At 43.8% G+C, this 27,857-nt stretch overlaps 1 protein-coding gene across 1 annotated transcript; it reads right to left on the minus strand.

Annotated features, from left to right (window-relative positions):
* On the minus strand, nucleotides 1-24,218 carry LOC133453139 (serine/threonine-protein kinase OSR1-like). Its single transcript, XM_061733024.1, has 17 exons — nucleotides 24,022-24,218; nucleotides 21,240-21,352; nucleotides 19,160-19,268; nucleotides 17,634-17,775; nucleotides 15,680-15,735; nucleotides 15,399-15,508; nucleotides 15,191-15,292; nucleotides 12,125-12,258; nucleotides 11,991-12,039; nucleotides 10,493-10,558; nucleotides 10,276-10,398; nucleotides 7,374-7,409; nucleotides 7,059-7,217; nucleotides 6,155-6,254; nucleotides 6,007-6,075; nucleotides 3,078-3,142; nucleotides 1-2,993 (listed from the first exon to the last, which is right to left on the minus strand). The coding sequence occupies exons 1-17, from the start codon at nucleotides 24,116-24,118 to the stop codon at nucleotides 2,916-2,918; spliced, it is 1,608 nt and encodes a 535-aa protein (XP_061589008.1). The 5' UTR covers nucleotides 24,119-24,218; the 3' UTR covers nucleotides 1-2,915.
* Nucleotides 24,219-27,857: the final 3,639 nt, after the last annotated feature.

The raw sequence follows: 27,857 nt of genomic DNA on the forward strand, positions 1-27,857 counted from the left end.
TGAATTCCAACAAGTGATTTTATTCAAATACTAAAAATGAATTTGTATGCATTGAACAACGTAAATAATCAGTCAAGGAATTTCCTCTTCACAAATGTTCTGCTTCAGATTTCGTTATGATCAAGCATGTTTTGAAATATGTGATGACATGAAAACACTTAAAATATAAATATGTACTTGCCAATCAATGCTTCCTTTTTTCAAACACATAAAGAAGCCGGAAGAACGAGTTTTCTGAGTAAATAAAATAAAAAGTCCATCCGACTTCCTTTCCAAGCTCTTTTATCAATGCTGTTATCGTCCCACTCAGCCAGAGTCCTGTGGGTGTGAGGCGTCTGTCGGGTGAAGTAACACACCGACACTAACACACCAACACTAACACACCAACACTGGTCCGGTCTCAATCCGGCTGCCTTCATCAATATTTACAAGTTAAATATTTCTTTTATTGGCTATTGTACACTTAAAACAGTCAATGCATCGACACCGTTACATAGAAACCTTTCCACGTTTGTGAGACAGTGCATGGAGTTGCAATCGTATGTACATTTATATCTTTACATATACCATTTACATCAGTACCTGAACTGGGAGCTTCAGCGCAGCCCTTTGCATGTGGTACAATTATTTAAAAAATAAAAAGTGTAAAAAAAAAAAAAACCCAACAAAAGGACAGACGGCTACACCGGGAGTGACGACAGTCGGCGTTCAGAGCAAGTAAACTACAGTACAGTGACAAATGAAGATATATGAAGAAATATTATGAAGAAGAAGAAACGTCCTCGGGGTTATCTCATCAAATGTTTGAGTGAAATCTTGCCACGCAGAAAGTTTTGCATTTGTTTAAAAACAACTGAGATTTCAGCTTAAATGTCACGCTTCTTCTCAATATAATGGAGGGTATGGATGCATTTCAGGGGGCAGACTAAACTTCTAAATTAAACCTAAGAAAGCTTTGGTGCCGTGTTGAAGGGAAGAGTTTGAGGACAGTCAGGACAGTCAGGACAGTCAGGACAGTCAGGACAGCGGCGAGCTCCTGGAAGACTGGAGACTAAAGGACTGAAACTAACGCCAGGACTAACTGTGGCCCCGGAGGACGATCCGTGGTGGATCTGACCAGCTCACAACTGGAAATTTTCTGTGCCAAACTTGACACTGAACTATTAACAGCTGTAGAGAAGACAAATCAAACATTAGCCAGCAGCAGTTGACTTGTGTGGGCCCTGCTGAGACCAGGACCAGCCGCCCCTCCCCCAGCCCCAGCCGGCCACCCACAAGCCGCTTCACAGCTCCACATATCTGGACATTCTGCTGCCTTTGTTACAATATTATTATTTATTTCTTAACAGCGGCCCAATGGGGCGAGAAAACAACAACTGCGCCAGGTGTTAGGGGGTTCAGGTGGCAGCAGAACCTCAGCAGAACCTCAGCAGAACCTCAGCAGAACCTCAGCAGAACCTCAGCAGAACCCTGGACAGTAACAGCAGAGGTCCTGGGGGGGCAGAGACCCACCCCAGGTGCTTTCTGAGCTTCAGGACCGGAGGTCCCCGGACCTGGGCCCGGACCTGCTGACCCGGACCTGGGCCCGGACCCGGACCTGGGCCCGGCTGGACCAGCCCTCAGGGTTCTCCCCGGGTGTTGATGGTCATCAGAAGCAGGAATCTCTCTGACGATGCTGCATGATGTTTTCATTCTGGCACCGTTCTAACTGCCCCTGCAGGTTGATGGAGCTGCACACGCAGCTCAATGGCTGAACTCTTTCAACGTGCAAAAAAAAGCAGTTTGATGCTTTTACACAAATGGTAGCGTGGAGTGGAAATGAAGGGTAATATGAAGAAGCACTATTGCATAGACTATCAGGCAGCTGTCAGTGAGAGAGAAGCCTCAGGAGAACCAGCGCTGACTCAAAGCTTCCTCTGATGGAATGTGTTTCAGAGCTGTGTTTATCAGGGGGGTTAACAGGTGAGACGTGGACCCCCACTGAGGTCCCACGGCTCTCAGGTGGGCGCAGGAACGGCCAGCTCCCCGGCTGCCTTCTCCCCTCAACCGCACCTCCAAAGAGTTTCCACCAAAGCTGGAACACGGATCTCCAAAGAGAGAAGGGGGGGCTACCAGGATGAAACCTGATTTAGGAGAAAGAGACAGAAGCTTTTCTGCTCCACCCACGGCAGATTTCTACCAGGACACGTCTCAGATGTTAAGACTCTGGGAATGGGGACAGTTTGGAAGAAAGAGGGGAATAAAAGTTGAAGGGATAATGTGTCAGCTTTAAGCTCCGTGGTTCCGCCTGGACAACAGCACACTGACGACGGGACGGGGACGGGTCTTCACAACGCTGCGGGACAACAGCTTTTCCACATTTTCTTTAGTAAAACTGCAGTAGAATCTGAATGTATGGAATGACGACTGACGCTGTGCTACGGTGTGTGTGACAGGGACGTGATGTAGCTGATTAACCCGCCCACTTCCCAGTTAGACACATGTAAGGCCCAGTCTACGCCCCCCGGGGTCAGCGCAGCGGGAAGAGCCGCGGAGAGGTGGCGGGATACTTTTGAGCTTTGTGGCACATCTGAAAGAAAGAAAGAAATAAAGGCAATAGTTCCCAGTACTGGCAGGAGATGGTTGGGCTTGTGCTCGTGTGTGAGGAGGAAGGACAGACATGAGTGACTGATATAAGAGCTGATTGCATTTCTTCTCCCGTCTGCTGTAAAAGCGCACTGTAAACATTTCAAGTGTGATTCCTGTGATGGCCTGAACCCTCCGTGTGGTCCTCATGCACCCTGCAGCAGCCCCTCCTCTCCCCCTGCACGTCCTCCTCTCTCCAACCATCTCCTGGTTGGCAGTAGTGGTTTCTGAGTGGACCGTCCTGCAGCCGTGCAAAACCGTTTGCTTCTGTCTCCTGTCGTCTGCTCCACTTAACTGATGCTCAGCTGCGCAAAGCCGATGAGTTTGATATCATCGGGGATCTCCGACTCTTCCACCACCCCAGACGCCTGGCAGAAACACAGCCCACATTTACATGGATTACAAATTACATTACAATACAATAATACAATAATAAAACATGCAGCACTCACCAGTTTAAAGGTCACGTTTTTGTTGCTTTGAGGGTCATCAACAATTTTCTGCAAATTGGCAGCAACTAGAACAAAGAGATGGAGAAGAAGCCACGTTTAATAAGCAACAAGTTAGGCTTTTAAAAAACAAAAAAGTAGTGATGCACCGATTGTTCGGTAACCGAAATTGTTCGGCCGAAAATGGAAAAAAAACACTTTCGGTGTTCGGTGGAATAAGTGGGAAAAAAAACGAACAATTAATAACGGCGTTGTAAAATAAGGAAATAGACTGGCCGCTCCGTAACTGTTGCACCACAAACATAAATCGTTGGCCAACCAGAAACTAACCACATAAGAATTTTACCTAACATTCACCAGCAGGTGGAACCAAAACAACATAAATCAATCTATTACAGGTTTAGATGAGGAAATCAAACGTGGAAGAGCGTGGAGTGAAGTGGTGCAAACATGTCAGCAGTGTGGAAGTATTTTAGAGTGGCAAAGAATAATACAAGAATGGCTGTTTGACATGAATGTTCTGCTCAAATATCTAGAGGGGGCACATCTGCAAAGTCTTTCAGCTACAAGTTTGATTTATCATTTGAAATGATAAAAAACCCTGAGCGCTTTAATGCATTTTTATTGTTTTAAGGCCTATGTTACAATGTTCAGTCAGTTAAGCCTAACGTAAGCTCAAAGATGGCCAAGAAATGTATTTTGCTAATTTATTTATTTTAAGTTATTGTTCTTTGCTGGTATAATGTCTGCTGGAATATTTAAGAAATGCTGGGAAATTAAAAAATGTTCAGTTTTTTATGTTCAACAAATGTTTTCTACCTTGTAATTTTGTAAAAGATTTTTTTCTTTGAAAAGCATGCCTAAATCAAATGTATTTGATTTATGCAATGGTGAAAAAATTGGCAAAATAAATGAAAAACTGCGAAGAACCATGTTCGGTATTGTTCGGTATTCGGCCAAGTGTTTATTATTATTTTCGGTTTCGGTCACAAATTTTTATTTCGGTGCATCACTACAAAAAAGGCAAAACCCAAGACGTGTGGTGCCTTTACAGCTGCTTTAGACCAGAGTCAGGGTTGTGCTTTGCTACGCGCTGAACCGGCTTGTTTAGCACAACAGTTGTGTGCTACAAGGGACTTTAATTAAGGCGCGTCTGCAACGTTGATCAATGAGACGTCCCTAAAGTGATGGGGAGCAGTAATCCATCATCTGATTCCCTGCTGGAGTTCCTGCTTAACAGCAACTCTTGTAATCTGGCAAAGCAACGTTTCCCTACGAGTGAAGTGCTGTTAGCTCCAAACATGACTAGGTTAAGAGCAGGGCGACGTGGGCCGGTGAGGAGGAGCAGACAGGACCAGCGTTGGGTTTCTGGTCCAGAGGAACTCACATATCTGCACCACCTTAAACAAGTGGCAACTAGGGATGGGCCATATTTTACCGTTCATGATTTACCGTCAAAAAAATTCCCCACGGTAAGAATTTGTCATCTCGCGGTAAAAAGGATAAATTCCCGTTGATGACGTTTTTGTGTAACAAACATGGCAGAAGGAGCTCGTTGTTAAACGAGGCTCCAGCTCCGTTATCTGGAACTGGTTTGGATTTAAAAAGAGAGACAAGGAGCAAACATCATCTATTATGTGCAGAGTCTGCAAAAACAGAAGGAAATGGTTGTCATCACTGATAGAATTTTATTTTCAGTGAACTTTTATTTATTTGTCCTGTTTCTTTATTTATCAGGTTGTATTTTTTCTACTTTGTGATTTTATAAACTAGGAAAACTTGAAGGACAATGGTAGTTTTGCTCTTTGCACTGTTATCCCACTGTTTAAGCCATACAGTTTGAATAAATGTTGAATCTGTTCTTACATTTCAAACTTGTTTCATTTGAGTCATTAGTTTTGCAGTACAGGTGTAACTCATTTAATTGGTTTTTATTAATTCAATGTAATTGGTGTAGTTTAGTATTTAGTATCTTTTAGAGCAGTGATTTGGCTCCAAAGACTGAAGGTGGTGATAGATTTATAGTTACAAAGGTGGAGTTGAATTTGTATCGTTATCGTGTGTGTGAGGTTGTGTGTGTCTGAGTGGAGGTTGTGTGTGAGGTTGTGTGTGTCTGAGCGGAGGTTGTGTATGTTGTGTGTGATGTGTGTGATGCGTGTGTGTAGTGAGAGTTTCTCCAGCCACACAGGGGCTGCACCTCTGTGTAGCTGTGGAGCTGCTACTGCTGGGGGGAAGGTGGTTCAGTTGGTAGAGCGTTCACCATGAACCTGAAGGTCAGTGGTTCCAACCCTAGTTCCGCCTGTGTCCACCAAAGTGTCCTTGGGCAAGACACTGAATCCCCCGGTTGCTCCTGGTTGTCAGGCCAGCGCCGTTGTGTGGCAGCTCCGCCGACAACCGGTGTGTGAATGTGTGCGTGTGTGGGTGAATGTCTACAGTGTAAAGCGCTTTGGGGCTGTAGGAGTACAGCTGGAAAGCGCTATATATGTTAGCCATTACCATTTACATTGGAATGTAGCAGGTTCTAATAATAATTGCAGCTACACACTGCAATTATTTGCAAAGTGCATCCTACATTTTTCTAAAACCAATACTTGCTAGCAGTCTTGTGAGCAGTTTTAAAGACAGGCGCACACACACACACACACACACACACACACACACACACACACACACACACACACACACACACACACACACACACACACACACACACACACACACACACACACACACACACACACACACACACACACACACACACACACACACACACACACACACACACACACACACACACACACACACACACACACACACACACACACACACACACCTCTATCTTCTCATTCAGGTCTTGTGCTGCAAGACCTTGACCTCCATCACCAGGCAACAGTCATAACGGTGAAACATCCCCCCCCCCACGCTAACCTACCGATGACCAGGTCTCTGCCGTCCACCAGACCAGCGGAGACCAACTCCTGGGACACTCCGTCAGCAGAGTCTGGACAGAAGAGCAAACATGAGGACGTGAGGGACGAGTCAAGGACAGGAAGAAAAACCCCCTCTTTGAGCAACTCTACCTCTTCCTGGCATGAACTCAAAGCGGATGTCGTTGAGTTCCTTCTTGTTGTTTCTCAGTCTGAGCACGAGGCTGATGGGAGTCCCAGAGGTGGCCGGGTCCTGCAGAGACACAGCGGGACATGTTTTCAGAGGGCTGACCCACACACACAGCAGCTAGAGTGGAGCAGACGAGCCGGTACCGGCGCTGGGACCGCTGGAAAAGCTGCTGCCAGCTCCCAGCTCGCGATATGGTACGAGACAATATCGTTTATATCGATTAAAAAAAAAAAATAATAATAATATATATATTTTTTTTTTTAATGATTTTGATGTAGCTTATTTTGTGACAAATTGACTTGAATGTTTTATTTGAGATTTGCACAAATGTTTTGTTATTTGCACAACTGTCAACCTCAGTGGAAAAGTCTGCCTGTTACTGTCTACATTGTATTAATTACACAGTGTATTTTAATTTAATTGTTATACAGGAAAGGGATATTTGTTTTATTTTATTCAAGAAGCATTTTTATTCTATATATGCAGGCAGTTTATTTTTATTTCATTTGTTTTATACATTTTGATATTGTGCAGACCTCTGTTAATAAAGGAACCTGTGTGACATTTGGCACGAGGCTTTGTATTAAAACTGACTGTTTTTTTAAGGGTTGCCTCAGAAAAGATGAAGCTAACAGAGATGCTAACAGAGAAGCTAACAGAGATGCTAACAGAGATGCTAACAGATATGCTAACAGATATGCTAACAGATATGCTAACAGATATGCTATGCTATAATGCTTTGGGGGAAACCCCAATTATGGCACAGAAAAAATATCGATATATATCGAGTATCACCATTCAGCTAGAAAATATGAAGATATATCTTTTAGTCCCTATCACCCAGCCCTACTCCGAGGGGGGATTTACCTGCTGCACCTGGACCGCTGGTCCGTGCGCGGGGCTGGCCCCCTGGGGGGCCGCCTGGGGGGCAGCATCCTCCTCTGCTGGGGTCAGCGCGGCAGCTCCCTCGGGTGCTGCAGCAGGGGGCTGCAGATGCGCTGCAGAGCTGTCTGCTGGGGGGAAAAGCTAACAGGTACAAATATGCAAATTATTTCATTCGCTAAACCATTTTTATGGGAATAGAATTTAAGAATGCCTATTAAAGTCATGCAAATCTCCCTGTTTAAGTATGAATGATAACAAGGTGAATTTTCATGTCATGTCCACTACGAATGGACTCACCTCCATGTTCTGGGATCCATCCTTTACTCTGGGGGACTGCAGAATGGACATGACAGATTAGCACCATTAAATACATGCACTTCTGGCCCGTTCATCCCATCAGCCTGAGGACTAATGTAAGAATTGCATCATTTAAAAAGTTAACAGAGAGTCGACGACGCAAAGGTAAAGTGACAACCCAGCTAAGAAGAACAGGAAGGCAGAGCCCACATCCAGACAGTTGAGCATCGACACACATTTGGCACTTTCTCACTAGTACCTACTCAGCCCGACTTGCCTCGGTTTGGTTCTTTTCCACTAGGGGTCTAACGTGCAGAGTAGATACTTTTCTGTAACTATTCTGCCGAGGTTCTAAGCTGCTGAGTCGGCTGTATCTGACATCATCACACTACAGGCCACTGATTGGTCGGGGGGTTGGAGTCAGACGTCTGAGTCAGGAGGAGGAAATCAGAGAAAGAGACTCTGACGGATTCTGGTTCATTTTATTCAACCAGAAACAGCAGCAAAAGTCTGTTTCATGATCCAACTCTGAAGGTCAGATGTTCATAAACCTGGTGCTGAGGAGAGAATTAAAAAGATCTAGACGGAGATAAGGAACGACCAGATCTACCAGGAGATCTGTCTCTTCATAGCTGCTCACGGCTCCAGCTGACTTTCAGCAGAGACAAACTAACAAAAGCTTCTCCCTCTCTCTCTCATGGAACACAAGCCACAGATCCAGCAGCACATCTATCATCTCCTCCAGGTTCTACATCTTTAGTGTTGTTGTCTTCTTCCTTTAGATACACAATCAAACACGTCCCAGCAGCTTCTCCAACCTCCTACTTCTGATCTGGTTGTCTAAAAAGAAACGAGGGCGAGATTGGAGTGGAGACAGCTGAGTAGGTACTAGTGGAAAAGCGCCAATTGTAAAGTGAGACGAGGTGATCCCGGGAGCGGGTTCAGACCAGCTGGCTGGCCTGATGTCCCATGGTTCAGCTTTATATGCTTTACAAGAGTTTGTCTTTAAAGACTCAAGTGGTGCTGGTTTTAGTCAGCTCTGAAATATGCCGTCTTTTAGGACCAGTCGTAAAAGCAGAACCGGCTCAGCTGGACCCAGAACCCCGAACCACCTGGCGTCCTCAAAGCCCCGTCAGAGCCCCGCCAGAGCCCCGCCAGAGCCCCGCCAGAGCCCAGCCAGAGCCCCGTCAGAGCCCCGCCAGAGCCCCGTCAGAGCCCCGCCAGAGCCCCGTCAGAGCCCCGTCAGAGCCCCGCCAGAGCCCCGCCAGAGCCCCGCCAGAGCCCCGCCAGAGCCCCGCCAGAGCCCCGTCAGAGCCCCGTCAGAGCCCCGTCAGAGCCCCGTCAGAGCCCCGCCAGAGCCCCGTCAGAACCCCGTCAGAGCCCCGCCAGAGCCCCGTCAGCCAGAGCCCCGTCAGAGCCCCGCCAGAGCCCCGCCAGCCAGAGCCCCGCCAGCCAGAGCCCCGTCAGAGCCCCGTCAGCCAGAGCCCCGTCAGAGCCCCGCCAGCCAGAGCCCCGCCAGCCAGAGCCCCGCCAGAGCCCCGTCAGAACCCCGCCAGAGCCCCGCCAGAGCCCCGTCAGAACCCCGCCAGAGCCCCGCCAGAGCCCCGTCAGCCAGAGCCCCGTCAGAGCCCCGTCAGCCAGAGCCCCGCCAGAGCCCCGCCAGAGCCCCGCCAGAGCCCCGCCAGAGCCCCGTCAGAACCCCGTCACAGCCCCGCCAGAGCCCCGTCAAGAGCCCCGTCAGAGCCCCGTCAGAGCCCAGCCAGAGCCCCGTCAGAGCCCCGTCAGAACCCCGTCAGAGCCCCGTCAGAGCCCCGTCAGAGCCCCGTCAGAGCCCCGTCAGAGCCCCGTCAGAGCCCCGCTAGAGCCCCGTCAGAGCCCCGCCAGAGCCCCGTCAGAGCCCCGTCAGAGCCCAGCCAGAGCCCCGTCAGAGCCCCGTCTCAGCCCCGTCAGAGCCCCGTCAGAACCCCGTCAGAGCCCCGTCAGAGCCCCGTCAGAGCCCCGCCAGAGCCCCGTCAGAGCCCCGTCAGAGCCCCGTCAGAGCCCCGCCAGAGCCCCGTCAGCCAGAGCCCCGTCAGAGCCCCGTCAGAGCCCCGTCAGAGCCCCGTCAGCCAGAGCCCCGTCAGAACCCCGCCAGAGCCCCGCCAGAGCCCCGTCAGCCAGAGCCCCGTCAGAACCCCGTCAGAGCCCCGTCAGAGCCCCGTCAGAGCCCCGTCAGAGCCCCGTCAGCCAGAGCCCCGCCAGAGCCCCGTCAGAGCCCCGTCAGAGCCCCGTCAGAGCCCCGTCAGAGCCCCGTCAGAGCCCCGTCAGAGCCCCGTCAGCCAGAGCCCCGCCAGAACCCCGTCAGAACCCCGTCACAGCCCCGTCAGAGCCCCGTCAGCGCCCCGTCAGAGCCCCGTCAGAGCCCCGTCAGAGCCCCGTCAGAGCCCCGTCAGAGCCCCGTCAGAGCCCCGTCAGAGCCCCGTCAGAGCCCCGTCAGAGCCCCGTCAGAGCCCCGTCAGAGCCCCGTCAGAGCCCAGTCAGAGCCCCGTCAGAGCCCCGTCAGAGCCCAGCCAGCCAGAGCCCCGCCAGAGCCCCGCCAGAGCCCCGCCAGAGCCCCGCCAGAGCCCCGTCAGAGCCCCGTCAGAGCCCCGTCAGAGCCCCGTCAGAGCCCCGTCAGAGCCCCGTCAGAGCCCCGTCAGTCAGAGCCCCGTCAGAGCCCCGTCAGAACCCCGTCAGAGCCCCGTCAGTCAGAGCCCCGTCAGAGCCCAGCCAGAGCCCCGTCAGAGCCCCGCCAGAGCCCCGCCAGAGCCCCGTCAGAGCCCCGTCAGAGCCCCGTCAGAGCCCCGTCAGAGCCCCGTCAGAGCCCCGTCAGAGCCTGACGTCCGCTGATCAGCCTGGTGAACGCAGACCTGCAGGGCCTCACCCGCAGAGCCGCCACGGCAGCCTTCCCCTCCTCGCTCTCCTCGTCCAGCTCGTCGTCGCTCCACTCCCAGCCCCCGTCCTCCGTCTTGTGGAGTCGGCCGCTGGAGCCCGGGACGCGCCGCACCTACACGGGACAGCGGAGACAGCAGAAACAGCAGCTCAGCCTGGGATCGGCAGGAGGACGGGACACCAGCTTTAACGCCTTCATCGGGACAAACCTTTTTAGATCGGTCGGATATTGTGGGTCCTTTCTGGAGGAGCCTCTCCTGCAGGTACTCGTTGTTCTGAAGTGGAAGCAGAATCACAGCACAATCTGTCAATGTTCTTCCCAAAACATACTCAACTATTTCACTGGACGTTTATTCTTGGTTCTTGAAGATGTCTTTTTTAGGGCTGTCAGTTTAGCGCGTAGATTAATTAATTACACCGCTAATTAACGATTTATGAAAATTAACGCAATTAATTATGAGTGGGAATATGCGTGAGTATTTTAAATGTGTCCCATTGAGGGAGCCGTAGTTCACTTGGCAGTAACAGGTCACTTCCTCCTGCTGCTGGTCAAACTAACAAAGACCTGACAGACCTGGACGACTCAGGGGAGACTCAGCAAATCTTTGTTAGGACCTTTGAACGACAAGTTTATGTATAAAAATAAAGAAGACGGGACAATTAACAAGAACGCAGTGATTTATACATTTGGTAAAAAAGAATGTTCCTATCAGCGGAGCTGCTCCAGCCTGAATTATCATTTAAACACTAAACATGTCCGGACCAGTTCCACTGTAAACGTTACAGCTACTAGAACTTGAATCGCTGTATTGAGTCAGCTTTAGTTTTAATTTTGAATTGAGAGTCTGCTTAAGTGCCTATTTGAGACTCAGCCTTATTTTATTTCTGAATTGTATTTATTTAACTGTATTTGTATTGCATTTTTGAATAATGCACCTGGCCTAATTGGTTTGCTGATGTGCTTGAGCTTTTTCTTTTGAATTTCAATTGCTTGTGTTCAATATTAAGTTAAAAAATGAGAGTGAGAGAAGCTTCAAGCACCGACGCTTTTAAAAAAATTTAGTTTGTCTCGGCGCTGCTGAAAAGTCATCTGGAGCCGTGAGCAGCTATGAAGAGACAGATCTCCTGGTAGATCTGGTCGTTCCTTATCACCGTCTAGATCCTTTTTAATTCTCTCCTCAGCACCAGGTTTATGAACATCTGACCCTCAGAGTTGGATCATGAAACAGACTTTTGCTGCCGTTGCTGGTGGAATAAAATGAAGAAGCCTCGAGCCGCTCTTTCTCTGATTTCCTCCTCCTGACTCAGACGTCTGACTCCAACCCCCCGACCAATCAGTGGCCTGTAGTGTGATGATGTCAGATACAGCCGACTCAGCAGCTTAGAACCTCGGCAGAATAGTTACAGAAAAGTATCTACTCGGCACGTTAGACCCCTAGTGGAAAAGAACCAACCCGGGGCGAGTGGAGTGGCGCTGAGTAGGTACTAGTGGAAAATGCCATAAGAGACTGGAACAGTATACGGTGGATGGTTTTACCAGTCATTTTAGCTTCCTACCACCTGGACTGAAAAAACAAGGTGAACCATCTTCAAGAACCAAGAAAACAAGTCCAACTGCCTTCTGTTTAAGGGCTGCGGGTGGCTGGGTGACGGAGGATCTACACTTGCATCGTTATTCCAGCCTCACGCCAGCAGCACAAAGCTCACCTTGGCTTTGGTGAAGAATTTGTGCTTCAGTAACTCAGCAGCAGTTGGCCTAAACAGGAAAGAGGCACACGATTCAGAAAACAGCAGGACAGGTGCACAAATGCACAGAAATAAGTGTCCAGGGAGCCACTGACCTCTTTTCGGGGTCTTTCTGTAAACACAAAGAGAGCATCTTCCTGAAGGATTTGCCGTACTTCTTCACCATTTCTTTGTCTGTGATCCCCGTCTCCAGGCACGGAGGGTCGTTCTGCAACGTCAGCATCAACACCTACAACAACAGTTACAACACTACAAGTTCAGTTTCACACCCAACTTTACAGGACTGTCTCAGAAAATTACAATATTGTGATAAAGTTCTTTTTTTTCTGTAATGCAATTAAAAAAACTAAAATGTCATACATTCTGGATTCATTACAAATCAACTGAAATATTGCAAGCCTTTTATTATTTTAATATTGCTTATTATGGCTTACAGTTTAAGATTAAGATTCCCAGAATATTCTAATTTTTTGAGATAGGATATTTGAGTTTTCAGTGGAGCAGCGCCCCCCGGTGGGCCCAGCGATAAAACCTCACACTGCCAAAAAAGCCAAAGAAATCAAACGTGAAACAATGCAGCCAGCAGGCAGCTGCAGGTGCACGTTCCGGTTGTCTGGCTTTCTCTTGTGCGCACTGATTTTGCGACGTGTTGCAGGCATGAAAAGCAGATTAATAAAACAAATCACGGTCTTTATTTCCATTTTTCACCGCGTCACAAGTATTTTTCTGATTTGCTATGAACATTCAATAGTTGACAGACAAATGAGCTCCCAACATGTCTAGAGTCTGCTGGAGAACACAGGACTCTAGGGCTGGAACAATTCCTCCAACAATTCGAGTAATTTGATCACAAAAAATGATCTAGAAATTAAACGAGGAATCGTTTAATTTTGCAGCTCAAAGCAGGTATTTACCCCGACTACGTTTAATACGTTACAACGCCACGCATGTAAAGGAAGAAGAAAGAGGAGGATATGTTTGGTTTTAACTAAAAGAAAAGCAGAAAATGTGAAAAGTGTGGGTGATTTCCAGCTGGACACCAAGGCAACACTGTTGCTGTTTCACTGTAAGACAGAGCTGATACAACAGTACGTCCTCAACGCTGCAGCTTCTCCACCAACACCCTGTTACTCCCAGAGGGAGGACCGGCACCCACACACGGGAAAATTAAGTTAACGTAGCGATAATTAATGACATTAACGTTACGGTACCTTGATAACATAACGTTACCCTGTGGAGGGCTGGGTTTCTGTTAACTATGACGACTGTCGATACGTCTAACGCATTTAATCTGTACAAACACAGAGCTGTAGAGAGATGAGGGGGGAAAATAAGAACGTAATAAAGCTAACTGGGTAGTTTTCAGTTTTATCTCTGTATTCATTAATGGATAAAACATCCAGTAGCGCTGGAGCACTGAACTCAAAATCTTATCAAGACTTTAACTTAAAACTTAACTACAACTTAAAATTTGCTTATTTATTTTTTCTAGTCACATTTCCTGAGATGCAATTGCTGTTGGCTGTTTTAAACAATGTGCATCTTAAAATAAAGACATTGATTGTCTAAAAAAAGGAAACCAGTGATTAATTATTAGGTGAAATGTCTTATTTACACACACACACACACACACACACACACACACACACACACACACACACACACACACACACACACACACACACACACACACACACACACACACACACACACACACACACACACACACACACACACACACACACACACACACACACACACACACACACACACACACACACACACACACACACACACACACACACACACACACACACACACACACACACACACACACACACATATATATATAATTGCTCTTTAACTAAACAAAAATATGTTTTATCCAATTATTTGATTACTCGATGGAGTTTTCAGTAGAATACTGGATTTCTAAGGCTGCTTTCAGACCTGTGGTCCGTTTGTTTTGTTCTGATTCAGGGGCTAAATCGATACAGTTGTTCAGTTTCTCGTTCGTGGGGTTTGTGTTCATAAGGCAACCGTCTGTAGCGGCTCAAAGCTGTTAACAAATGCCATGAACCAGCTGTTCTCTGATTGGTCAAATGAACGCGGAAGGAGTTTCCTCTTCCACACCCCAATTCAATTCAATTAAATTTTATTTATATAGCGTCTAATACAACAGATGTTGTCTCTAGACGCTTTCCAGAGATCCAGAACATAAACATAAACATAAACATAAACATAAACCCCCGAGCAATTATTATATAAACAATGGCAGGTAAAAACTCCCTTAGTGGGAGAAAAACCTTAAGCCAAACAGTGGCAAGGAAAACTCCCCTTTAGGAGGGAAGAAACCTTGAGCAGGACCTGGATCATAAGGGGGGACCCTCCTGCCGAAGGCCAGACTGGGGGGTCAGGGACGTCAGCAGCACACAACAGTCATGTGGAAGCAGCAGCGGGATGACCAGAGGGGGGGGGTGCAGGCGGGTGCAGGCAGGATAAACAACAAGCCCCTTTCAGCGCAGCGCAGACCGCAGCCGCGGCTTTAGGCTGATTTATGGTTCTGCGTTACACCAACGCAGAGCCTACGGTGTAGGCTCTGCGTTGGAACCATAATTCAGGCTTTACCCATTCATTTATGTGCGCTCGTAGCAGAGCAGAGCTCAGCGGCGGACGAGAGGCGCCTGCCGCGGCGTTTGCGCTGCGCATACCCTGCCCGAATTAAAAAATTTTAAATTTCGCCGTGCCGCGCTGGGACGACATCTGGGCACGTCCAATAGGAGAGAAGGTGGTGGAGGCTGCACCGACTCCTCTCCTTGAGCCGCGGCCGCACATACACATGAATGGAGTGGTATCGGTTGCTGTGTGGATTATGTTCTCACTACAAATAAAAAAAATGAACCGTTTCAGGTCTGGAATGGAATCGGACCGAGATCCTTACCCTAACCTCTCCTAGGATCTCGGCTAGCTTGTTTTGTGCCGTTTCCGAGTGCGATTGCTGTGTTCACATGTACCAAACGTTCCGATCTTTAGGGGGAAACGCTCCCTGTTCCGGAACAACTGCTCCAAACGGGACAGGTGTGAAAGCACCCTAAAGTATTGTTTAGCTGCAGCCGTACAGGCCTGGTTAAAGAGTGAAAGAGCAGAGAGCAGGACGGTACCTTCATGGGCGGGTATTTGTGGTACGGTGCGGCTCCAGTGGCCAGTTCAATGGCTGTTATCCCAAAACTCCAGATGTCAGCCTTGAAGTCGTAGCCACGAACCTGGAGATGAGAAACAGGGCCATGTGACCAAAGGCCTCTCCGGAGGAGAAGGAAAGCTCAGCTGCAGCATTCCAGAGAGAACAGGGAGTGAGGGAGAGACGGGCACCTGCTCCATGACCTCCGGAGCCATCCAGCAGGGGGTCCCCACGAACGTCTTCCGGACCTTGTTCCTAGTCATGTCTCCTCCAGCGGCCAGGAAAGCACTCACGCCGAAGTCTGGGGGGGGTGGGGAAGCATTCACCAACAACACACAGGACAATCTCAATATTCATGTTCTGGGATGTGCAGGAAAACATCTAACCATAGGAAACATCTCAGAGAGATCTGCTTTCAAGCTGCAGAGATGAAACAGTCAATGAGGGAGGAAAAGAAAAATAAACACTGTACCAGCGATTTGCACCGAGCCGTCGTCTCCTAGAAGAATGTTCCCCGCCTTCAGATCCCTGTCCACGAGAAGGAGAGGATTAAACCCCGGTTACGTGATGGTTTTTAATTCGGAATTCATTATTCAGAATTAAATAATTCAGAATTAAACTATTTTCCTTTGAGTTTACATGGAAATAGTAATTCTGAATTGAGGTTTACATAGAAAACACGTTTGATGGTCTTTCTCCAATTCCTCTCCAGGTCTGGGGGTTGGGAAGGTTCTGATTGGATAGGGGGGGGACCGGAAGTTAAACTACCGGAAGAAAAACTAACTTAGCTGCTACAACTTTGAAAAGCTCACAATTTTGATGTTTCCTGTTTCCATCTGTTCTTTTAATTATTTCTATTTATTAAATAAATGTTCTCTGCTCTTGACCAGCGTTTACTGCTGCTGCATCTGGAAACTTTGTTTGGAAAACCAGCCCAGCAGGAATATAAGATCATGGAGACGGACGGGCGAGGGAACGAGCAGAAAGAAAGACCGGAATTAATTTAAAGAGGAATGAGTGTTTACATGATCTGGAATTATTCTATTCAGATTTAAAATCAGAATAAACCAGCCACTTACTTCGGAATTAAGTTTAATTCAGAATGGCCATTTTCATTAGGAATTAGGCGTTTACATGAAATTTTTAAATTTTAAATTGGATTTAATTTTAAATCTGAATTAAAGAGGAATTAAAGTTCCCATGTAAACACTGAGTGACTTCCCAGACCCGGCTCTGCCAGACGACCAGCTGCTCTACAGTTAGACACCATCACGTTCTCATCTACTTCCTCTCAGCTCTGACACCATCACGTTCTCATCTACTTCCTCTCAGCTCTGACACCATCACGCTCTCATCTACGTCCTCTCAGCTCTGACACCATCACGCTCTCATCTACGTCCTCTCAGCTCTGACTGCTGCTGGCACGATTACTGCAGACTCAGCACGGAACACAGTAACGGCCAGAACTGAACCAGAACCAGAACCAGAACTGCCCCCAGAACCAGAACTGCCCCCAGAACCAGAACCAGAACTGCCCCCAGAACCAGAACCAGAACTGCCCCCAGAACCAGAACTGCCCCCAGAACCAGAACCAGAACTGCCCCCAGAACCAGAACCAGAACTGCCCCCAGAACCAGAACTGCCCCCAGAACCAGAACCAGAACTGCCCCCAGAACCAGAACCAGAACTGCCCCCAGAACCAGAACCAGAACTGATCCCAGAACCAGAACTGACCCCGTCCCTCTCTCTCTCTCTCCATCTTCAGTGATTAGGTGTAAGCTAGTTAGCTGCCCCGTCTCCCAGAAAACTGACAACAAACAGTAAAACTCCAGAAGGCAGAATCTCACATTTAAAGTTAACTGTTATCTTGGTCACATTTTTACCATTTTTGACAAAAATATGATTTCCATAAATATTGTGACTAAAGAAAGCTATTTTACAAGCACATATTTTCTTTATTTGCAAGTGTAACATCTGTCATGCACCGAGGCTGCGTAGATTGGTGGGGGCTGCTCTCTCCTCGCAGCGTTCCTGGGAGGAACTTTGATGTCAAACAAACCGTCTAAATGATGCATGTGCTCCGTGTTAAATATTGAAAGCGTGAGGTCTAGTTCCAGCTGCACGCTGGTGTGCAGGAATGCCAGCATGAGTGTGTGAGTGAAGGAATGACAGCATGAGTGTGTGAGTGAAGGAATGACAGCATGAGTGTGTGAGTGAAGGAATGACAGCATGAGTGTGTGAGTGAAGGAATGACAGCATGAGTGTGTGAGTGAAGGAATGACAGCATGAGTGTGTGAGTGAAGGAATGACAGCATGAGTGTGTGAGTGAAGGAATGACAGCATGAGTGTGTGAGTGAAGGAATGACAGCATGAGTGTGTGAGTGAAGGAATGACAGCATGAGTGTGTGAGTGCATCAGACACTCACCGGTGGATCTGGCCGTTCTTGTGCAGGTACTCCAGCCCCTCCAGCACCTCCCTCAGCATGGTAGCGATGCTGGCCTCGTCCAGCACGCCCGTCTTGTGCTCACCACGAGAGATGATATGCTTGATGATATCCAACACAGAGCCTGAGATGAAGCACAGGGTTGTCAGCAGAAATGTTCACTGTCCACACAACCCCTAAATCTCTGGCTGCACATACATACCCTTTTAGGGCTGAAACCATTCCTCCAATAATTCCATTACAAAAAATGATGGAGGAATTTTCTCTGCCTCGAGCTTTAATTTTGCTTAATTTTGTTTAATTTTGCAGCTCAAAGCAGGTATTTGGCCCGGACTAAGTTTAATGCTGCACAACGCGCTGACGCCGCGCACAAAAAGGAAGAAGATAGAGGAGGATATGTTTGGTTTTAACTAAAAGAAAAGCAGAAAATGTGAAAAGTGTGGGTGATTTCCAGCTGGACACCAAGGCAACACTGTTGCTGTTTCACTGTAAGACAGAGCTGATACAACAGTACGTCCTCAACGCTGCAGCTTCTCCACCAACACCCTGTTACTCCCAGAGGGAGGACCGGCACCCACACACGGGAAAATTAAGTTAACGTAGCGATAATTAATGACATTAACGTTACGCTACCTTGCTAACATAACGTTACCCTGTGGAGGGCTGGGTTTCTGTTAACTATGACGACTGTCCATGCAGCTAACGCATTTAATCTGTACAAACACAGAGCTGTAGAGAGATGAGGGGGGAAAATAAGAACGTAATAAAGCTAACTGGGTAGTTTTCAGTTTTATCTCTGTAGTCATTGATGGATAAAACATCAAGTAGCGCTGGAGCCTAATGTGCTCCAATACAGCAGAATCAGAATTATATTTTGCATTGGTGGTACATCGAGTATACTCGATACATCGCCCAGCCCTAACTCAATGAATCATGGAGTTTTCAGTAGAATACTGGATTACTAAAATATTGGATAGCTGCAGCCCTATACCCTTTGATGTTCACCTCTGAATACATTGGTCAACTGTCAGAAAGGTCACAAACATTTAAAAATAATTACTGTATTTAACTGACGTGACAACTTTTACACCTGATGCAAAAAGCAACCGTAGTCCTGTTTTTAATGTAACTGAGTTGGTTTAAGTTGGTTGTCCGCGCCACCACACCGCGCCATGTTTCTTTAGATAAATAATTCTCCAAATGATACATCATGTCCACTATTATAGAGCAAAATAAAACTATATTTTCAAGCTATACAGCAAGAAATGCATAGTCACATGCCCCCTTAATCTAGTTATTGATGACACAAATGAATCATGTATTTTTTCGGATCAAGAAATGTCCGGAAAGTAAAGCGAAAATAAAATGACTACAATTATAAATATGGAAAGAGCAAGAAGAAAACGTCCTGGCAGGTTAACCTAAACATGTATTAGGGGCTGAAGTCGGAGCATGCATGTGATAAAAGTTAAATTAATTGGTGGTTTGAGCAGAAGTGCAGCACTTACCACCACTGAGCAGCTTCATCACCAGCCACAGCTCATCCTTCACCACAAACGACGTATAATAAGACACTATGTTGGGATGGTGGCACTGGCTCATCGCCTGGATCTCTTTCTGAACACAGACAAGGAAACAAATGCGTGAGTCCACCCAGTGGAAGCAAAATAATACACCAAGGAAAGATTAATGAAGTCTTTATGTAAACCCTCAGAGCCAGTTTATCCCAGTCATATTTCTGTTACACACACACGCACGCACTGACAACTCAGTACAGTAAGTACAGTACATACTAAATATGTAAGGGATAATGCCCGACGAGGTGTAGATTATCATAAATATATGGACGAATTATTTTAATATTGCTGATTATGGTTTACAGTTTAAGATTCCCAGAATATTCTAATTTTTTGAGATAGGATATTTGAGTTTTCTTAAGCTGTAAACCATGATCAGCAATATTAAAATAATAAAAGGCTTGCAATATTTCAGTTGATTTGTAATGAATCCAGAATGTATGACATTTTTGTTTTTGTAATTGCATTACAGAAAATCACAATATTCTAATTTTCTGAGACAGTCCTGTTTGTTTATTTATTTACACACACACACACACACACACACACACACACACACACACACACACACACACACACACACACACACACACACACACACACACACACACACACACACACACACACACACACACACACACACACACACACACACACACACACACACACACACACACACACACACACACACACACACACACACAAAACAGTCTTAAAGCAGGTGTGGACAGGAGACGGTGGAGCAACCTGCGTTACGTAATCACTGAGCCACCAGGATTAGGCATTTTTAATCTAAAATACACACAGGCGGATTCAGGATCTTGCTACATCAGTGCAGGTTAAAACCTTACAGATACAACGCTGAACTGAGGCAGTACCAGTACCAGTTTACTGGGCAGTAAACTGGTACTATTAACAACATAATGCTGGTCTGATTTAAATAGAAATATAACATAACATCACGTTGCTTCTCTTGTGTAAGAATCACAGAAAGACTGCTGCTGATCGTTTTCTCTGCATCTGCATCCAGACCTTTTCCTCGCACCGGATGGCATTACGGCCACTTAGGCCACTTAAATAAAAGTGTGGCGTGGAGGGTAAAGAGAAGAAATTCTCACTTCATAAAGTCACATTTCCTGACTTTATGAAGTGAGAATTATAAAGTAACAATAATGTTGAAACATACATGTGAATATATTTTTCATTTAAGCTAATGGTTTTCTAACTTTTTTATGGCAATCTTTAACATTTTAGGTGCATGTTAATTCAGGGTTTGTTGTGGTAATAAGCTTTCGATCCGTTCTTTGCTGACATGTCTGACCCAACCAACCCAGACACCTCCTTCATAAATATACCTGTGCACACAAACATATTCTCTGTCTGCATCCATCAACTACCTACATCATATATTAGGGCTGCACAATATTTCTAAAATATCTTGTTATTGCAATATCAACATGGACAATATCAATATTGCAAAGACAACTAAATATTGCAATTAATTTTCTCTATTATTTTCAAAATCTTCTAACACTTAATGTCAATAATAATGTTAGCAATAGCAACGCACGCACGCGCACACACACACATTCAGGACTGTCTCAGAAAATTAGAATATTGTGATAAAGTTCTTTATTTTCTGTAATGCAATTAAAAAAACAAAAATGTCATCCATTCTGGATTCATTACAAATCAACTGAAATATTGCAAGCCTTTTATTATTTTAATATTGCTGATCATGGCTTACAGTTTAAGATTAAGATTCCCAGAATATTCTAATTTTTTGAGATAGGATATTTGAGTTTTCTTAAGCTGTAAGCCATGATCAGCAATATTAAAATAATAAAAGGCTTGAAATATTTCAGTTGATTTGTAATGAATCCAGAATGTATGACATTTTTGCATTACAGAAAATAAAGGACTTTATCACAATATTCTAATTTTCTGAGACAGTCCTGTACACACACCCCCCCCTGGTGCTTTACAGACATGTTTTGTTAAGGTTACTTACCAGGAGTTCGTCCATGCTCGTCTGACATTTCTCCAGGTTGATGCGTTTGATCGCCACCTTCTCCTTCCTGGGCTTGCAGTAAGCTGCTTGGACGACCGCCGTTGCTCCACTACCTGATGAAAAGCCACATTTACAATTAGAAGAGCAACATTTTGCTGCTTGGCCCCGGAAGTAACAACAGCACAACTCAAGCAGCTCTTAAAGTGCATATTTACACATCTGGGGTAATATTGTGGATACAAGTGATTCAGGCTCTAACATATAAATCCGTCGCAGCCCATGTAGGTGATAGCAGCCGTTAATCAGAATTATATATCAAGTTTTCTGGCCCCAAGTGCAGAACCGACTATGAGCGGACCCTTTCTTCCCCTGCGGTCGCTAACACCAGCAGAACCAGCAGAACCAGATGGAATATCCTAAAGGAACTTGAAGTGGAGAAGATTAGGAAAATAAGAAAAAAATATATTTCATTTCCACCGAAAATAAAAGAGGTAAACTTCAAAATTTTAAATGAAATTTACCCAACAAACGAGTTTTTAAGATTAAAATTGAACTTTGAATTGAATAATTGTGTTTTTTGTGAAAGGGAAATTGAAACTTTGCAACATCTTTTCTTTCATTGTGATTCAGTGCAATATTTCTGGAGTGAGATGCAGAGCTGGTTACAGTCCAAGGACATTGAGATACATTTAACAGTGAAGACAGTTATATTTGGTGTTTTTGTTGAAGACAAGAATTTGGACTTTGTTCTTAATAATTTGGTGTTATTGGGAAAGTTCTTCATTCACAAATGTAGATATTTTAAGACCAAACCATGTTTGGCCCATTGGAGAAATGAGCTAAAGCTCTTGAGTAAGTCCTTGAGTCTTGTTAAAGAAAAGAAAGCCCTTAAACTGTTTTCTTTACTTGAAAGATATGATTTAATATAAGATGGCCCTTGTGAGTTGTTATTTTAATTTAATTTGTTTTTTAAATTTTATTTTGTTCAATAATTAGATTCTCAGTGTATATTTTGTAATACTGATGTTGCTCAACCCAAGGCAAACGTTTGTAATTCTGATATGACTTTTATGTTTATTGTTTATTGAGATCCCCATTAGCGGCAGCAGAAACTGAAGCTATTATTCCTGGGGTCTTAACAAAATAATGCAATACAAAAGAAAACAAATAGAGAAAAGAACTTAAAAAAAATACAGAATAAGAGCAAGAAGAAAAAAAAATATATATATAAAAAAAAAAAATCAAGATATTTTAAAATCAAGACAAGAACAGAAACCAAGTGAACTATATCATCCCCACATATACATACATACATATATATATATATATATATATATATATATATATATATATATATATATACATATATGTATATATATATAAATACCTATTATATAATACTCTGTCATATCTAATATTACAAGTCAATTCTATATTATATTCACACAGATATATATATATATATATATATATATATATATATATATATATATATATATACACACACACACACACACTCATATATACCTATTATATAATAACACTATTATGCAATAATACCATTATATCTCATGTACCAAAACAATCATATTACATACACAACTCTATTCCATACCGAAACCATTACTTGGATAGATGCTGTTTAAGTAGTATTCTGAATTGATTATTGTTAAAAGAGAGTTTTACATGATTGGGTAAAGAATTAAATTATTTCATTCCTCTATACAGGACTGTACGATTGATGGCATTAGATCTAACTTTAGGTATTGTAAAAACAGTTGCATGTCTAGTGATGTGGCTTGTTTGTTTGTATCTATGTTTCAATAATAAAAAAAATACAAAAAATTCATAAAGTTTGATGCCTTGTTGTTTGTAAATAAAGATATTTTAAAATAAAAAAAAAAAAAGTAGCGGAAGCTGCCAGCGGAAGTTGCTAGAGGAAGTTGCTAGCGGAAGCTACGTCGACACCACATCGAGTGTTCTTGCCGCTGCTGTGATACGTCAACGTCGCCGCCATATTGGATGTGGCAAGACTGCGCTGTAAACTAATACAGTAAATTGACTTATTTTCATAAAGCGCCTTTCAACAAAGAAATTTACGTTTTACGTTTCATTTATTCATTCACACACGCATTAATATACTTGGGAAACAGTTGGGCACCAAATATAATATATTTAATTTTCTCAGACGGCAAAAATAAGAACTTTATTGATCCCACATAGGAGTAATTCATGTTATATCAGCTATAGAGAACAAGGTAGTGCCGAAAAACAATAAATACCCCTCACAAAAATCAGAAAAATGGTTCAAATAGGTTATTTTGTTACTTGAAAATGTTTAAATATGTTTATGTAAAATATGCTTTGTTGATGAGAAAATATGTTTCTGTCTTTTTCTTATTTTTGTGAGGGGGAATATATATATATTGTTTTTCGGCACTACCTTGTTCTCTATAGCTGATATAACATGAATTACTCCTATGTGGGATCAATAAAGTTCTTATTTTTTCCATCTGAGAAAATTAAATGTATTATATTTGGTGCCTAACTGTTTCCCAAGTATATTAGTGCGTGTGTGAATGAATAAATGAGACGTAAAACGTACATTTCTTTATGAACATAAGTCCATTTACTTGTATTAGTTTACAGCGCAGTCTTGCCACATCCAATATGGCGGCGACGTTGACGTATTGCAGCAGCTCCATGGGGCGGATACGGATATGTGTCTATGGCGGCAGCCGCTCGCGGTTAGCTCCCGTCGTTAGCAGGCGAGGCTACCCACCGATCACCTCGTTGAGCTCGTAGTCGTCCCTGTCGATGGTCCAGGCCTGCGGGGCCTGGGGGGCCTGCGGGGCCTGGGGGGGCTGCTCGTCGGCCATGGTCGTCTCTTGAAGGAAGAACAACAGCAGGATCTCCGTCTCTCAGGTTACTCCATCCAGGCGGGGGAAGCGGACACTCCAACCGTCCTGTCAACACGTAGGACTGGGGGCGGGGCCTAGGATCCGGGGGCGGGGCCTAAGACCCGGGGGCGGGGCCAATGGCTGCTTTTTAAGAAAAAAACCCACTTTATTAGTTTTATACGGAAGCGAAGTGCTGCCACCCCAGGAAGAGAAGAAAATGATCAGCATCATCATATATATATATATATATATATATATATATATATATATATATATATATATATATATATATATATATATATATAAAGGCCTTTATATATGTCTATGAGTATCATGTTATAAGTGAAAAGTTTATTGTTAGAACAATAAATAAAAAAATATATAAAATAATAATAATAATACGTTTTACGGAAGAGGGCCTGGCAGGAGAAAAATAAAAATAATATTTCAGTGGAGGAAGATTTTTTTTTTCATTATGCATTTCGAGAAAAAAGTCGAAATGTATTTCAACTTTATTCTCGAAATTCCGACTTTATTCACGAAATTTCGACTTTATTCTTGAAATTGTATTTCAACATTGTTTACATTTCGACTTTTTTCTAAAAATTGTATTTCAACATTATTCTCGACATTTCGACTTTTTTCTCGATATTGTATTTCAACATTATTCTCGACATTTCAACTTTTTCTCGACTTTTCGACTTTTTTCTCGAAGTGCACAAAAAAAATCTTCCCCTCTCAAATATTTTTCTCCTACATGGCCCTAATAGTTTGTATATTGTAATAACGTGAAATGTTTATTGTTCTAACAATAAACTTTTCACGTAGTGACGTGATAAATAGTATATTGTTCTAACAATAAATTATCACATTATAACGTGATAAGTTTGTATATTGTAATAACGTGATAATTTATTGTTCTAAGAATAAACTTTTCACATTATAACGTGATACGTATATGTTTTTCTTTTTCTGGCGTGGCAGCATTATGCTTCCGTAGTTTTAAACGTCAGTACAAGAATAACATTTGTCAGCCATGGGTATAATAAGTATACAATAAAATACAGTATAAAAAAGAAAATGTTTTAATCAACTTTACATAAATGAATTCACATTAAGTTTTTCTCGAACCAAAATGGTTTTTATTGCCGTTTTGTTGCTAAGTCCTTCGGTGGTGGTGCTGTACAGATGGAGTTCCTTGCTGAAGTGGATTATGTTTGGCTTGGAGTTTGACCATTTCTTCTTGTGAATGTGCTATTTTCCCAGGATGAGTAGAAGTGGGGTGAAGGAGATCGTCTTTATCCACGTCCTTATCATCAAAGTATAGAATAATGTCCTTCTCTGTGAGTTGAATTGTTCGTCCAGTTTTCAGTCTTATAAGTTGTTCTACATCTGACCAATTTGTTATTGTTTGAGTACATTGGTAGAATAAATGAGAAATTGTCTGTGTGCAGTTCACAGAATATACAAGAATAGTCTGTCAAGTATTTTATTAGCAGGATACGTGTTATGAATCATTTTATATGTTAATTTCTTTAATTTTATTTGTTATGCAAAATGTCTCTCCCCTTAACCAAACTCGTTTCCAATTAACTTCTACAAATGTAGAAGACCAAAGAAATCTAACATAAGGTAAAGTGTAGACATGTTCTTGGTTGGAACATGTCTGGCACTATGGGCTTTCTCAACTGGGCTCTAATTGAAATATCATGTTTTGCTCCTTTAAAGCGGCTCATAGTGTTTGGTAGAGCTTCAATAAATGTAGCTAATTCTTTAGGCTGTGCAAGTATGTTAAATCTTTATAAAAATTCTGTATATGACATGAAGGATCCATTATCATTCAAGAGTTGTTGGGGCCCAAGCACTCCTTTTTTGTCTTTATTGACATTCACAACAAGAGTATATACCTTAAGCTGAGAACAGAGTATACAATAATGATGAGATGTCCTATACAACATTAATACACAAACAAACAACCCTTAACAATCCAACAGCCAGGGGTTGACAGTGGACAGAGAAAAACAATAAAACAAAAACTTACTCTTACATAGATCATACGTTTAACAGCTTTTGTTTTGTCACAATCACAGAGGGAGGGGATATGTTGTTTCATATATGCAGACAGTTCCACAAAGTTTGGTTTCTTACCATCAAATTTAGGGCCAAGCGTTGCTGACGCGGCGCCAAGACGTCGGCGTCTTCAACTGTACAGTCTAAATACGCGTGTCCTTGCTGTAATGACTACAACAAAAGTAATAGGAGCCCGGCCGCACACTAACCATGATATTCAGCGGACAATTGTAGGCATTCATTTTGACCCGTAATAGTTAGTTATTACTTAATTATTATAATCACTTTACTAATGTTTGCGACACGGCCACCAGAGGGTGCTGGTGTCTCCTAACGTTCAATACAAGTGTTCAATTTAGTCATAACCATTAAACACATGAAGTAATAACTGTTGCACAGTCTACGAAAGTTCATTCTGAGCCTTTTACGAAATCAAATGAAATGTGTTCATGTCACAATGTTGAAAATGATTTCCTGTTTTAAGGATCAGAAGCTACAAAGTTCATGTTTGTTGTATCCAGCCCTGTGAAGACGCAACACCCTTCCAATTAAACACGTGCACATCTTACCGAAATGACATTAAATTCATTACTCACACTGAAAACCGGACATAAAAACAAATAGATTAAGATATTGTAATTCACTCTTCATTCTTCATATATTTATTATTAAGTAAAGCACCTTGAATGACCTTGTTGCTGAAATGCGCTGTATAAATAAACTTGCCTTGCCTTGTCTTGCCTAGTCTACATTCAGAAATGTATTACAAAGCGTATGTTTATGCTTGAAAATCCTAAAAGTGTTTCTTTCCTTAATTTTTGCACACATGCGTTGGCAACACCTGTAAATGCTTAACCTGAGTCGGTGAAGCGGTGCCATGAGTGAAGGCTGTCGTGGAGAATGACATCAGTGGTATGTGTGTCAACAGTCGGGCCTGTTCCTGCTTGTTTCACAAGCACAGACTCCAAGCACATATATCAGCTTCATCCACCGTCCAAAACAGACGGCCCCTGACTGAAAACCTCCGCTTTTATTCTTTGTTCTTGTTTTTCCCAGTCTAAAAAGGACAAAGGAAAACGTTTTAGAGTAAAAGTTTATTTATGTGCAATGTTGTACACAATAGAGGGTCTGCATTGACGTCACTTCCCAACTGGACCACACCCCCTTACTCACACTGAGTGGCAAGACATCAGCAAAAACAGCTGCAACTAGTGGAGAAGACCGGATAACAGCTGATTATCGGCTTAAATTAAAGTCAGTTGGACTTGACAGTGACCCGTACAGTTACCCCAAGAACCAGTGGTCCATGGACATTAATATTTGGTACAGTTACCAAGAACCAGTGGTCCATGGACATTAATATTTGGTACAGTTACCAAGAACCAGTGGTCCATAGACATTAATATTTGGTACAGTTACCAAGAACCAGTGGTCCATGGACATTAATATTTGGTACAATTACCCCAAGAACCAGTGGTCCATGTACATTAATATTTGGTACAGTTACCAAGAACCAGTGGTCCATGGACATTAATATTTGGTACAGTTACCCCAAGAACCAGTGGTCCATGGACATTAATATTTGGTACAGTTACCAAGAACCAGTGGTCCATGGACATTAATATTTGGTACAGTTACCCCAAGAACC

The sequence above is a fragment of the Cololabis saira genome, chromosome 10 (assembly GCF_033807715.1).
Source record: "Cololabis saira isolate AMF1-May2022 chromosome 10, fColSai1.1, whole genome shotgun sequence".
Classification (NCBI taxonomy): Eukaryota; Metazoa; Chordata; class Actinopteri; order Beloniformes; family Belonidae; genus Cololabis; species Cololabis saira.